Source organism: Rattus norvegicus, chromosome 4 (assembly GCF_021556685.1).
Source record: "Rattus norvegicus strain SHRSP/BbbUtx chromosome 4, alternate assembly SHRSP_T2T, whole genome shotgun sequence".
Classification (NCBI taxonomy): Eukaryota; Metazoa; Chordata; class Mammalia; order Rodentia; family Muridae; genus Rattus; species Rattus norvegicus.
This window is the reverse complement of record NC_141537.1, coordinates 42,433,518-42,448,856: the sequence shown is the minus strand read 5'-3', so window position 1 is coordinate 42,448,856 and position 15,339 is coordinate 42,433,518. Positions and strand designations below refer to the sequence as shown.

General features: G+C 41.9%; 1 protein-coding gene across 1 annotated transcript; it reads left to right on the top strand.

The window, feature by feature from the left end:
- Nucleotides 1–8,613: 8,613 nt before the first annotated feature.
- LOC148006245 (igE-binding protein-like) lies at nt 8,614–9,909 on the top strand. Its single transcript, XM_087659537.1, has one exon. It carries the CDS (start codon nt 8,614–8,616, stop codon nt 9,907–9,909), a length of 1,296 nt encoding a protein of 431 aa, XP_087515663.1.
- The last annotated feature ends 5,430 nt before the right edge of the window (nt 9,910–15,339 follow it).

The following is a 15,339-nucleotide window of genomic DNA, read 5'->3' as shown; positions in this document are numbered from 1 at the left end:
TCTAGAACAGCAGTTCTCAACCTATGGCTACAACACCCTTGATATCATGAATATCATACATGTATGTAATAATCATAACAGTAGCAAACTCTTATGAGGTAGCAATGAAATAACTTTATGGTTGGGGATCACCACAACATGAAGAACTGTACTAAAAGGTCACAGTATTAGGATGGTTAGAATCACTGATGGAGAAAATGAGGAACGTGACTTTTGTTTTCTCGGGTTGTACATTATCCAATGGAAAGAAATTGGTTTCAGTGGTGACTCTCTCTTCCCCCTTGACCATGGAAACCATAATTCTGGTCTTCAGTGTCCTATATCTGGAAAGCTGGGTGTGGAGCTTTTCTAAGGATGTGAAGTGTTACACAAGAGACACTTTCATTCCACGGAACCTGAGCGTTTCCCTTGGACAGAGTTTGCGAACTTCTTATTTTCTCTACATCACTAAAGAAGTCAGAAGGCCTATTATTGCATCTCCCCTCTCCTGGTTCCCCAGTCTTAGTCTTCACATGATTTCCTTGATCTCCAGACTTGTTTTTTTCCCTTTTTGTCCTGACAATGTTTTGTCTAAGAGATACATGCAGAGACCACTTATTTTCCTTATTCCTCTGTACACAGACACACACACACACACGCACACACACACACACACACACCCTTTAAAGATCTTTGTGTAGGGAAACATGGAAATAATGTATGTACAGGTGAATTTAGGTGATGGTTTGCATCACAGTTTTGCATAAGATGTAGGCAACACAACCTAAAAAGTTGATTTTTGCCTAAAACGTTCTGAATTAGATCTGCTCCTTTGATCTGTAGAGGGTCATAATTCATTTACTGGTTCAAAAGGAGAAGGTTTAAGAGTCCAGAAGGAGACAATATGTGTTTGAAATGAAGAATGATACTGTTAAACTGATTATTAAGGGGAGAGCCTGTGAATACTTATAAGCTTAGAAAAGTTGTGTGCAAGCAAAGGCTTAAAAGAGAAGGATGCAGGACCACACAGTGCAGCGTGCTCACTCAGCAAGACTGACAGGTAAGGCTTAACGTAGAAATGAAAGAATCTGTGAGGTCCTACAAGGCAAGCAAAGTGAATTTAATGAGTGAAGCTATGGACAGTGAAGCTACTTAAACAAAGCTACTGTCGAATGAAGCTACTTAAACATCACCTTTTGGGAAGGGAGCAAGGGCTCAAGAGCCAGCAGTCTCCCATTAAGAACTTATATACTACCCGTGCATTCAGGAAGATCATGTTCTTTAATTATTACTAAAACTTAAGAGAAAATGGGCTTGAAGTAGATGGGTGGAATAGTAACATTAGATGCAAAGGGAGAGAATGTTCTGAACATTTCTTCTATCTACAGAAAGAAAATCCCAATGGACCTGAGTGTGATCTTCATCTATCTCAAGACCTTTCTCTGTCCCTAGATGAAACAATGCCTGTAAAGATCATGATCTGCTCTAGTTATCAATGAAATGGGTCCATTTATGTGACTTCCACAGCAGAACTGGGGTTTTTATGATAGGAACTAAGGGAAGCCTTAGGCTGCAAGTGATTCTGGCTTTCCTCCTCCCTGAATAAACAACATTTAGATTTTAAGATTTCTATTAACATTGTTCTTGGCTTTGAAAATTAAAATTAAGTTTGTTTATATATCAAATATATTAAATAAAAGTTTCTACTAAAAAAAGAATATCTTTTTCCCATTTTCCCAATTCCCTTCTTATTCTTCAGAGCCCACAAATGTAAGCTTCTAGATACAGAACTTTTACATATTCCCTCAATACCATTAAAACTATGAACTATTAACGTAATAGTTAACAATGTTATGTTTTGGCCTTGAAAATACCAAGAGGGCAGATTTCTAAAGTGCTTCCCCACAGCAAAAGATTAAATTAAAATCAGAAATAATGTGCCCACTTCTCTTAATGGTCATTACACTTTGACCAAGCTAAGCTACTAGCTTTCTGCTGCCAGAACCCAATCCATGTTATCACCAACATCTCTTCCTCTTTCCTCCCCATTTTATTATTCTAAACAGTTAACTAACCTGTTATAATTAATTCAACTTCTTTTGACTCCACAATCTGTAAGATGAATATATTAATATCACCAACCTACCCTTCATTTCACCCCTTCTGCATCCCATCTGCTAACAGCCACTTCTTTGATTTTACCTTTCCATAATTGGTATGATTTATATTTTTCCTGTTCTCATACTTGCATGTTCCATGATTTTTGAATATAGGTTTCTCAAGCAGTATGTTAGTTAGGGTGCAACTCTTGCTTTCATTTAGAGGAATATTGAATTTACTTTCTAAGTTTTGACATTTTCATACCTACATATACTACATTGTGACCACAATCACTCTTCTCTACCCTTTCACATCCCAACCCATTCCTGCCCATCTTTTTTCAACTTTACCTGCTCCTACCACCATGTCTCTCTATTCTTCCCTCCCTCTTAGCCTGCCTTCCTCCCTCCCTTCCTTCTTTCCCACCTCTCTTTCTTCCTTCATTTTCCACCTCTTTCCCTTACTTCCCTCTATCTTTCCTTTTCTTCTTCCTTCTTTCCCATCTTTCTTCTTTACTTCCTTCCTTTCCACATCTCTTTCTTCCTTCCTTTCCACCTTTATTCTTCCTTCCCTCCTTTCTTTCATAATTGGAAAGGTTCTCATAGTTGGTGTGTGTTCAAAATTGCAACAGCATGTCATATCCAGATGATAGCACTTCACAGCACTCTTTACTTTGCACAATCCTGCTATGAGGAGGAGGTGACATAGATGTCTTAGTTAGGTTCAAGGACTCAAAAGCCCCTTACTTTCAATGCTTTGACCAGTTTTGAATCCCTGCTTTGACCATTGCCCCATGCCAAACAAGTCTTCCCTGACCAAGGCTGAGAGACTGTCTATAAATATAAGCACAAGTGTTTAGGTCTTAGTTTAGATTATCTTGCTCTAATTATCAGCCTGCTTTCACATAACATCTGGGACTATAGACCAATCTGGTGGGTGCATTTTCTCAATTGAAGATCTCTCTTTCCACGTGACAGTAGCCTGTGTCAAGCTGAAAAAAAAAAACCAGCTCTCGCTATTATTTATAAGGGAGTTTAATTGAATGTTCTTTCAGAAAAATATCGACTGTAGATCCCATGGAGAGCCTTTGCTCTTCCTAATCACAGACTTATGATAATGTCTAGAGTACCAAACATGTATTCAGGGGTATTTTGACGGGATCATTTTCATACCACTTTGCCAAATGTAAAAATCATTTATATTTTAAACAACAACAAACAAGCCAGAAATGTATATAGTAAATCTTCCTAGTCCACCTCAAATACTTGAGCAGGGGGAAAATGAAAAATATGTGAATGTATTTACAGTAAGTATTGCTTGATCTAAAGCAAATGCTTAATGATGCATGTATCAGGCCACCTTGAAATGCCATATACCTTCTCTCCTTCCTACATGGATTTGTTACTGAATACCTCCAGAGGAAAATATTAGAAAGCTCTATCTTCTGAATTTGGGGCAGACTAGACAGCCAATCTAAATGAGAATAATAGCAGAACCTTACAAGAGAATATGTCTAGCAATGTTAATAGCCCTTTGGGGAGATGCTGTAAAATTACAAATGCTTTATAAAAATGAAATTTTATCTGATAATGGAAGTGCTAAATCTCTTGAATAAAATATAAACTTAAAATAGAATACCATAATCTCCAGCTCATCTCTTGTCTTCAAAAAAGAATAAAAAATGTCATTATTCTCTTTCTATGCATGTTCTCCAAACAACAATTCCAATTACTTGCCTGAAGCCACAGCAGTGAGCTAAAGGGTGTCCTCTGTGATATAGTCCCATAAAGCCTAAGGAGTACTGTAAATCAGCCACCTGCTTGGACCTGGTATCACAGATTTTAAATTTAAAATATCATTATATTTTAATGAATACAAATTTACAATGTTATGGAGAGGCTTCAGATAGTTTAACAGTCCACTCCATTGTTCTATTACATATACTCCTGTGTTAGGTAAATGTTTAGCTTCCTTTCGGGAAGGAGGAAAATAGACATTTTCTTATGAGCACATCCTTCTGCTTATGGTGTTACCAGGCCATTTTCTAAGAGGAAACAGAAAAAAGAAATAAAATAAAATTATAAGTTACCTTTAAAGGTTTTCTTTCAGTGGATATCAATTTTGAAGTAGTATTTGAGGTTATAAATCTGCTCATGAATTCTCAAATGAAGCAACAGTGGCTGCTTAATCTCAAAGTCAAAAATCCGTTTCCAGACCTTGGGGGAGTGAGGTACACTCTTGGTCAACTATTGGATGTGACAGCACAGATAAGTTTTAGAGGTTGTTCCAAGTAAGAGTTCATTAGCTGACAGCCTCTCAGACAGTCTGGTTCTGACTTTTAATATAGAATGCAAACACAGGCAGCAGAAGAGGATGATGGGAAAGTTGACAAAGAGCTGCCTGAAGGAGGATGAGGTAAGAAGAAAAGTTCGACACTGAATGTTGGTTATTTTTTGCTGGGTTACCATATAACAGAAGTTGACTGATACCAGTGAAGCGGCAAACAATAGATACAGAGACCAAGGAAGAATGAGGAAGAATGGTGTATGTATGTATGGTGCAGAGCTTTCTAGAGAGTAGCTCTCTCCAGATCTCAGTGAAGGATGACATCTGGGTTAAAGGACCCAAAGGGGTAAGACCCTTATTTTCATTTAACACATGAGCAATCCTGGAAGAATTCGCTTACATTCTGAAGTGAAAGGCAAGCACATGCAGGCGCTGGTGTCCGTGCACCAAACACACACACAAAGCTTTCCTTTGTGAATGTTTCCAATCCCTGTTCATGGCCAAAGGATGCTGGTCTTATCCTGATTATGTTGTATAGATCTACTTCCTCCCACCTAAGAGGGATGAAATGCTGAATAGATTTATTCTCTGGCTTGCAAAGTCTTGTTCCTATCCTTTGTGATCCATTGATTAATAGAAGTGATTATACACCACACCAACATGGTGTGGGATGAATGGAAAATGGAAGCTTGAGATAGAAGGAAACTTTATAAGATAGCTTTTATTCTGACACATACAAACCAACAAAGTTGACTACACATCTTGCTACCAACTTTCTCAGAGCCCCCAATTCTGATTTTGTACCATCTAGAAAGTATGTATTGGATGGCTATTCTTTGTATGTGCTTAAGAACATTCCTTTATAAAATATTCAGCTTATCTAGGGTTATCTGTTTTGAATTCCAGTTCTGTGTTTGTCTTTGTATAGTATACTAAGAGTCTGTAAAGTATAATGGCTTGAATTTCTTATACCTGAAGATACACTTTTTTTTCTTCAGTTGGAACATATTTCTATTGCATTCCTATAGTGTCTCAGTCTTTGTTCAAAGTGCTGAGAATATAATAACATAATGAAAGCATCTCTGTACTAATTATATTGTCATGTAGACAGAGGTGGAAAACAAGTAAACAATAAATATGTAACTCAAAGACATGGTAAGTGCTGTTCGGAAAAGTAAAGATGAGTGAAATAGATGAGAAGAGAAAAGCAGATCTACTACCTTAGAACAGCACCTCTGAGCCTCCCTAAGGCTGTGACCCTTTAATACAGTTCCCCATATTGTGGTGACGCCCACCCTAACATTATTTTCCTAGTTACCTCATAAATATAATTTAACTATGGTTATGAAATCTAATGTAAATGCGATGGTCTTAGGTGACACCTGTGAAAAGGTTGTATGACACCCCCAAAGGGCTCAAGACCCACAAGTTGAGAACCACTGCTTTAGAGACAAGCTAATCAGTTGAACCTCTTCCTACAGTTATAGGTAGGGCTAAGCTGAATGGTAAGAAATAGCAAGCAAAATGCATCTGTTCATTAGAAATGTGATGGAAAGCTGTTGTGGGGCTTTCAGCAGGGCAGTGAGATGACTGATGTTGCTTTTGTAAAATCATTTGAGCTGTTTGAAGGAAACAGCATTTTTGGGGTCAAGTGAGAATTTGGAGACTTGGGTTAGGAGGAAACAAGCAAGAGACGGTGATCACTTAGATCACTGTAACTAGGTAAAGATGATACAGCACTAAAGGAAATACTTTGAAAATAATGAATGCATTTGATGGATTAGATAGATGGGTGGAGAACAGGAGATGTCATATACTATTCAGCCTAGGCATTAGATTAAGGGAATTGCTCTGTCCTGAGACAGGGAAGGCTAGAAGAGGGCAAGTTCACAGCTGTGCAGTCAGGAGTTCTATTTTGCACATTATCAATTGATGTGCTCATTAGCTAAATAGAGACACCAAAAGGCAGTTGAAAGTAGGGATTAGAACTGGTTTGATATAGGAGTGGAGGTCAGTGGCCACATGTAAGACATTGTACTTTAAAATAAAATTATCCTTCTGCTTGAGCAATATAGGTCCTATTATCTTTACAGTGCTTTCCTATGGGGCAGGAATGAATCAGTGGAAGACTTGACATGGAGACTAGAGCCAGCTAATGGTTGAAGCCTAGGAAAAGCTGGCTTCTGGGAAACCCCCAGATTGTTTCACCTGACCTTGCTAATGAGAAGAAACAGTGTTGTGTTCTGAAATGTTCCTCACAAGCTTCTTTTGAGCTTACTCTTTAGCTGTCAAGACTATTACAAGGAGGGTAGAATCCTCCAGGAAGAGGACCCTAGTGTGCAGAAGTTGAACTACAACCAGGCCTCTGAGGGTGTAGGCTGACAGCCAATTCTGCTGTGCACTATGGACCTTGAACCAGTGCCATGTGCTCCTGCCACCACAGAAGGAGATATTCTACTGCGACTTCTCTACTGTAATGGACTACAATACCCAGAAGCTATGACAGAAATTAAGTCTTTGCTCCCACAAGTTATTGTTTCTGCTACTTTGCTACAGTGATGCAGAAAGACTAATACAATAGAAAAAACATTTAAACGTCTTATTTGCACAAAATGTTAGAAATGCCTTGCTGTAATATACATGTATAGACATACATATGTGAAGCATTATAGATAGAAAGATAGATAGATAGATAGATAGATAGATAGATAGATAGATAGATAGATAGATAGATAGATAGATAGAGACAAGTCCTTTTGGGACCGCGTTATCTCATTCAGCATGATATTTTCAAGATCCATCCATTTGCCCGCAAAATTTATGTCTTTGTTTTTAATAGCTGAATGGTATTTCATTGCGTTGTGTACCACATTTTCTTTATGCATAAGAGGTAGATGGCGGAAGAGAACTGGGAGGGAGAGGGGATTGGGAGGGGAATGGTGGGTTCAGGATCAGGTGTAGGGAAGAACAGAAGGAACAAGACAGAGAAAGAATGAGTAAAACATCTGCAATTGACAGGGGTGGGGGTGGGGTGGGGGCATCTCCAGAAAAAGACAGAGACCTGGGATAAGAGAGATTATGCAAATCAGTGGGAGTGAGCTTAGCTGTGACTCCCAGCAGTGGGGAAATGGAACCTGAAGAGGCCTCTTCCTGTTCCATATCAGCAAGGCAGGAAGCCTAATGGAGTGAGAGAGACAAAAACCCACCCTCAAAACTTTGAAAGCAAAATGTATCCTGTCTACAAGAAATGCAGGAACAGGGGATAGATCAGAGACTGAGAAGAATGACCGACCAGTAACCTGTACAACTTGAGAGCCATTCCGTGGGCAAGCACCAATTCTTCACACTATTAATAATATTCTGTTCATCTTGCAGACTTACATGGCTGTGCTCTGAGAGACTCCACCCAGCATCTGACTCAGACAGATGTAGACACCCATAATCAAACAGTGAAATGAGTTTTTGGACTCTTATAGAAAGATAGGAGGAAGAATTTTAGGCCCCAAAGGGTGTAGTGCGCGGCGCGCCGAAGTAAAGATTGCGCCGACAGCCAGTCCGTTCGAATGTGAATAACTTACCGCGCATGCGCAGGCTTGTCCCCTGTCAGGGCAGCTGTATGATAATGAGGTGATCCGGCGCCCTCCTGTGGTGAACAACAGTACTGCGCATGTGCGGGGTTTTGCACCTGACGTCAGTCTGGCTGGAGCGGTACTATGCTAATAAGGTTCATGCTGCGCCAATCTCTGGAGGACAAGTAGCTGGGATAACAGTGGGGTGACTCGTGCCCCACCAATCCCTGAAAGAATATTAGCATACTGTTGTGTATATAAGGCGAGCGCTTTTGCTGCTTGCGTCCCCGTGTCAACAATGAAGGTGTCCTGCAGTAAAGGCTGTTGAGAAGAATCCAACTGTGTTGTGTCTTCCTTGCCAGCCGAGGTGGGCATGACAAGTGGTGGCCCTGTACGGAGACCCGAGGACATCCTCGTGGATTTCAGAACCCTTCAGCTCCAGGACTGCGATGGCAGAAAATTCCCGGATAAGGGAGGTAAGATAAATAAAGTTCTCTGGAGGTAAGCAGAGACCATAAAAACCTTGGTATAGAGGCGGAAAGGTTTGGGAACTAAGGCAATGTTGTTTCCAATTGATCCTTTGTGGGTAGGGCTTGTAATTTTGTTTCTTTTCTTGTCTGTGTGGGATAGAGAAGCCACAGAGGGCAAGCTTAAGCCCGGACCAAAACCTCTTTGGCGAATGGTCCCTGCCTGCTTAGAGGATAAACGATGTGAGGATGATGAGGCTGATCTCGAGGAAGAGGCTGCTCAGTGTGAGAGGGAGAGACTAGGCAAGAAAGCAGTTATACCAACAGCACCTCCGTATAACCTTCAATATAAAAGCATGGTGAAGCCAGCAGGGGCTGCTTCCTTTTGCCCAGAGGTGTGGAAAGAGATGGGATTGAGTTTTCCAGTGTTTCTGGATGCTAAGGGGCATAGATATCATGAACCCGTTGACTTTAAGACTATGAAGCAATTGGCAGAATCAGTCAGAACCTATGGGGTCAGTGCAGCTTTTGTTATGGCTCAAGTTGAGGCTGTTGCTAGGTATTGCCTCACCCCTGGTGATTGGGGAAGTCTGGCTAAAGCCTGCCTCTCCTCAGGTCAATACTTAGATTGGAAATCTTATCTTTTTGAATACGCTAATACTCAGGCCGCCATTAATCTGGCCTCAGGAGTAGACCCTCAGAGACATTGGGACGCTGACATGCTATTGGTTCTAGGGAGATTTGCTCTGGACCAGACTGGTTATCCAGAGCAAATTTATAGCCAAGTAAATGAAATAGCCATCAAGGCATGGAAAGCACTGCCTAATAATGGTGCAGTCTCCGGGAACCTTACCAAGGTTCTGCAAGGGCCCACAGAGCCATTTTCAGACTTTGTGGCCCGCATGGTAGAGGCTGCTACCAAGATCTTCGGAGACCCTGATACAGCCATGTCTCTCATTAAGCAGCTAGTGTACGAGCAATGTACAAAAGAATGTAGGACTGCCATAACACCATACAAACATAAAGGTTTAGAGATTTGGATGAAAGTCTGCAGGGAACTGGGAGGACCATTGACTAACGCTGGCCTAGCGGCAGCTGTGGTGCAATTAGGGAAAACCGCCACCACGGATACCTGTTTCCAATGTGGTCGTAAAGGGCATTATCAAAAACAGTGCCCTGAAAGGAGTAGGGGGAGAATTAGTGATAGACCTAAGCAGCCTGGACTATGTCCACAATGTAAAAAGGGAAACCACTGGGCAAGTGAGTGTAGATCTATGAAGGACTTGGATGGCCGACCCCTAGCGACAGGATATGGTGGTGGACGGCCAAAAAACGGACAACGGGGCCCACGTCCCCAGGGCCCTCAAATATATGGGGCTCTGCAGAGCGACAGACAGGGACAGGACAATCAGAGGCCTTGCCCTTCCCTTCGCCACCCGAAGGACCAAGGAGAGCCGTTAAAGGCTCCGCAGGACTGGACCTTCACTCCACCACCAGACTTGTACTAACCCCCCAAATGGGAGTGCAGCCTGTAGATACAGATTTTAGAGGACCCCTCCCTAAAGATACAGTTGGGCTATTGTTGGGATGCTCCTCCTCTGCCCTGGAAGGTTTACAGATTGTGCCCGGAGTAATTGATCCTGATTATTTAGGTACAGTAAAAGTGCTGGTAGCCTCCCCCCAGGGAGTCACTGCCATTTCTCCTGGAGACAGAATTGCTCAAATGCTGCTTCTGGGGATAGGGATAGGGCTTGGGATCTACAGGTTCCCGATTTGCCTTTATCTCATTGGAACTGAGTGATCGTCCAATGTTAACATTGACTGTGGGGGGACGTTCATTCCTTGGCCTATTGGATACTGGAGCAGATCATAGTATTATCTCTGCTCATGACTGGCCACCTAGATGGCCTACGCAAACATCATCTCAGGCCCTGCGTGGTTTAGGGTACAAAATGGCTCCTTTAATGAGCTCCAAAGAATTGACATGGAGAGATACAGAAGGGAGATCAGGAAAGATTACTCCCTATGTTATAGACATTCCTGTGACACTGTGGGGCAGAGATGTGTTGATAAATCTAGACATGAGACTGACTAATGATTACTCCCCGCAAGTCAGGGATAAGATGGCAGAAATGGGCTACGTGCCTAGAAAGGGTCTAGGAAAAAACAAGGACGAGTTGACCCAGTACTGTCGAAACAAAAACAAGACAGGATGGGTCTGGGTTTTTCCTAGGGGCCATTGAGGGGGAATTACCCATTACGTGGAAAACAGGGGATCCTTTATGGGTTCCTCAATGGCCTCTATCCTCTGAAAAATTAATTGTTGCTGCCGAATTGGTATTCGAACAATTACAATTAGGACATATTCAACCATCCAGATCACCTTGGAATACACCCATATTCGTCATTAAGAAAAAATCTGGAAAATGGCAATTATTACATGATTTAAGAGCTATTAATTCTCAAATGCAAATAATGGATCCCATACAGAGAGGTTTACCATTACTCTCCAGCATTCCTGCTGATTGGCCTATTATTATTATTGATATTAAAGATTGCTTTTTTTTCCATCCCTCTTGCCCCGCAAGATAGCATGCGATTTGCATTTACTTTGCCCTCTATGAATAATGAGGAGCCTGATAAGTGCTATCAGTGGGTGGTCTTGCCTCAAGGTATGGCAAATAGCCCTACTATGTGTCAACTTTATGTAGGACAGGCCCTACAGCCTGTACGTGACCAATTCCCAAAATTAAGAATGATTCATTTTATGGATGATACCTTGCTTTCCGCTAAAGATCGTGGCACCCTTGAAGTGGCTTATGCAAAGGTGGTTAAGGTGCTTGAAAACAATCAATTGTGCATAGCACCTGAAAAGGTTCAAATGGGCCAAATGGGAGAATATTTAAGAACTAAAATTACTCCTCATAGTATTTCCCCTCAAAAAATTGAATTACGAAAAGATCATTTAAAAACATTAAATGACTTTCAAAAATTACTAGGAAGCATAAATTGGATTCGACCCTATATTAAAATGCCCAATGTAGATTTATAACCACTTTATGAGATCCTGAAAGGGGATTCTCAGCTTACTTCATCCCGTGTTTTAACCAAGGAAGCATGATTTTCCTTGAGGAAAGTAGAAGAAAGATTGGAAAAGGCAATGCTAAAAAGGTACAAGGAAAAGGAGGATCTGCTTTTGTGTATACTAAGAACCTTTCATCAGCCTACAGGAGTGCTACGGCAACAAGGTCCACTTCTTTGGATATATCCCCATATTTCTCCTAATAAGACCCTTGAATATTACCCTTCTGCTGTTGCACAGCTTGCTGTGTTAGGCGTTAAATCTTGTATTCAGCATTTTGGTATTTTACCCAAGAAAATTATTATACCATATACAACTGCGCAGATAGAAACATTGTGTGCCTTGATAGATGATTGGGCCATATTACGCTGTAGTTTTGATGGAGAGTTTGACAATCATTATCCTAAGGATCCTTTGCTACAATTTTTTACTGAACACCCAGTGATCTTTCCTAAGATCACTGCCTCAGAGCCTTTGCCAGGAGCGTTAGATATTTATACAGATGGCTCCAAAACAGGTGTAGGTGCCTATATGGTTGATTCTCAAGAACCAGTATTAATTCAATACAGTCCAGGCACCCCCCAAATTACAGAATGTAAAATTGTATTGGAAGTTTTCAAAAGATTTCATGATTCTTTTAATTTAATTTCTGACTGTGCTTATGTAGTTAATGCGGTGCGCTCACTTGAAATTGCAGGGCCAATTCGGTCGACTAGTACTGTATGCCAAATTCTTTTAGAATTACAAAATTTGATTTGGGCCAGAAAAAATAAATTTTTCGTACAACATATTCGAGCCCATACTAATTTGCCTGGTCCCGCGACCAGTAATAACGCCCTGGTAGATGTTAGTACTCATAGAGAGTTTATTTTTCATGCAGCTCTGGTTGATCACGCTAGAGAATTTCATCAAAAGTTTCATGTACCTGCCTTTACTCTTCAACAAAAATTTAAAATCTCTAGAGCTGCAGCTCGTGATGTGGTGTTACGTTGCCAAAATTGTGTTCAATTTCACCACCCTCCTCATGTGGGGATTAACCCTCGTGGTCTGATCCCACTAAAACTTTGGCAGATGGATGTCACACACATATCTCAATTTGGAAATTTAAAATATGCTCATGTTTCTGTTGATACCTGTTCCGGTATTATACACGCTACTCTGATGACTGGTGAAAAGGCTCGTAATGCCATTAGCCATTGCTTAGAGGCATGGGCAGCCTGGGGAAAGCCTGATAGTCTCAAGACAGACAACGGGCCTGCCTACACTGCTAAGTCTTTTCAGGCATTTTGCCAGACAATGCAGGTCAAACATACTACAGGATTGCCAGACAATCCCCAAGCTCAAGAATTATGGAAAGGGTACATCATACCTTAAAAGAGCTTATAAAAAAAACAAAAAGAGGGAATTGCCAGTGGCCGAACACCAAAAGAACAACTTTCTTTAGCTATTTTTACTCTAAATTTCTTAATTTTGGATGCGCATGGCCGCTCTGCTGCGGATCGCCATGCTGCTACTACACCTATAACTAATGCAGAAGTAAAGTGGAAGGATGTCTTAACTGATGAATGGCATGGCCCAGATCCCGTGATTTCAAGATCTAGGGGAGCTGTTTGTGTTTTTCCGCAGAATCAAGAAAATCCAATTTGGGTACCTGAGCGCTTGACTCGAAAATTGCCTTCTGCTCTTCCTGAAGATGAGACCACGAACCCTACTATTACTACTGGGAATGGTAGTACAGGTTAATTCGCTCACCCTGTGGGCTATTGCCAGATCCTGGCCAGTACCCATGCCAGTTCATAGCAATTCTACTGCTTTGAGAATAAGACTGGCAAGCATAATCTCTGGCCTTGGTTTCAATGGGTGCTGTCCAATGAGCAAGGGGCATATACATCCCTGACCCCCTTTGCTAGGTTGATGGGTAAGAACTTCGTGCTGTATAATGTTTCAGCTACAAGAAAAAATGATACCAGGTTGACCAATATTCAATATAATAACCTCTTGGCAAATAATACTGCCACTAGTATTTCAGTATGTGTTAGATCACCTTTTTTTCTTTCTGATAAGCACTAATGTAAGCAGTGGTGCTTTAAATTGTAATAGCTCTGATGTAGTCTGCTATTTAGCTGAATGGTGGGATGGCACTAATGACACCGCAGTGATGGTTAAGATTCCCTCCTTTGTGCCAATCCCAGTGAAGGCAAACTCAGATAGCTTTCCTATTCTTAATTTGCTGAGAACCAAAAGAGATTTTGGAATTACGGCAGCCACGGCTGCTATTGCTATGACCAATCAAATACAGACAGCTGAGACTGTCAATCAGATTGTAGAAAGAACTGCAGTGGCGCTAGAGATACAAGAAGAATTTAATACCCATTTGGCATCTGGCCTTCTATTAGCCAATCAAAGGATAGATTTAGTTCAAGCACTGTATCATATGACACAGCTGTCTTGCGTTTCCTCGCTTAGAGGTTTATGCATTACTCCTTTGCAAGCTAACTTTTCTCAGCATTCTCAACAGAGCAAAGAATTCTCGAATTATCTGAAAGGAAACTGGTCCATGAAAGCAGAGCAACTATCAAGACAATTGCTGATGCAGATTGCTGTCCTCAACAGCACTAGGCTGGACCCCATCACAATTGAAGACTTTACCTCATGGGTTACCAATGCTTTCTCCTTTTTTAAGGAGTGGGCGGGCATGTTTGCCTGGGGAGCTATTGTCCTCCTGGGATGCGGAGTATGTCTCTGGCTTATTGGCCATTTAAAAAGGGAACATGCCAGACACAAAGCGGTTGTTTACCAGGCTATGACCGCTATTGACGATGGTGCTTCTCCCAATATATGGCTGGCCTCTTTGAAAGATTAAGAGTTCGCCCTAGATCATTTTGTCACAGTCATGTGGGGTCATTGTATCCAGGGACGGGCAACTTTCCTCGAACTTGGACCAACCTAAGACACGGGGCCCGGTGGCGATAGGGTGACCCAGCGACGGGTAAGGCCGAGTCTTTCATCAGGAACGACCTAAGACAGGAACAATGACAAGATTGACGTGACACCCAGATCTAGACCAGTCATTTTATTAAACAAAAAAGGGGGAGATGTAGTGCGCGGCGCGGCGAAGTAAAGATGGCGCCGACAGCCAGCCCCGTTCGAATGTGAATAACTTACCGTGCATGCGTGGGCTTGTCCCCTGGTCAGGGCAGCTGTATGATAATGAGGTGATCTGGCGCCCTCCTGTGGTGAACAACAGTACTGCGCATATGCGGGGTTTTGCACCTGACGTCAGTCTGGCTGGGGCGGTACTATGCTAATAAGGTTCATGCCGCGCCAATCTCTGGAGGACAAGTAGCTGGGATAACAGTGGGGTGACTCGTGCCCCACCAATCCCTGAAAGAATATTAGCATACTGTTGTGTATATAAGGCGAGCGCTTTTGCTGCTTGCGTCCCCGTGTCAACAATGAAGGTGTCCTGCAGTAAGGGCTGTTGAGAAGAATCCAACTGTGTTGCGTCTTCCTTGCCGGCCGAGGTGGGCGTGACAAAAGGGAATAGGAACTCCACAAGAAGACCAACAGTGTCAAATAACCTGGACCCTTGGGGGTTATCAGAGTCTAAATCATCAACAAAAGAACATGCCCAGGCAGGACCTATGCTTTCCCACAGATGTGTAACAGATGTGCAGCTTGGTTGTCACATGGGTTCTGTACAAATAGAGTGGGGGCTATCCCAAAAGTTGTTTCTTATCCATTGGGATATGTTGTTCTAGCTGGGCTGCCTTGTCTGGTCAGAGACTTGAAATGCCAGGGTGCCAGGATATCCAGGGGCCTCCACTCACTCAGAGAAGAAGGGGAAGGGTTATGG

What these genes read in the sequence shown, in the direction of transcription:
- LOC148006245 (XM_087659537.1), top strand. Translation starts at nt 8,614, where the DNA reads ATGGTCCCTGCCTGCTTAGAGGATAAACGATGTGAGGATGATGAGGCT.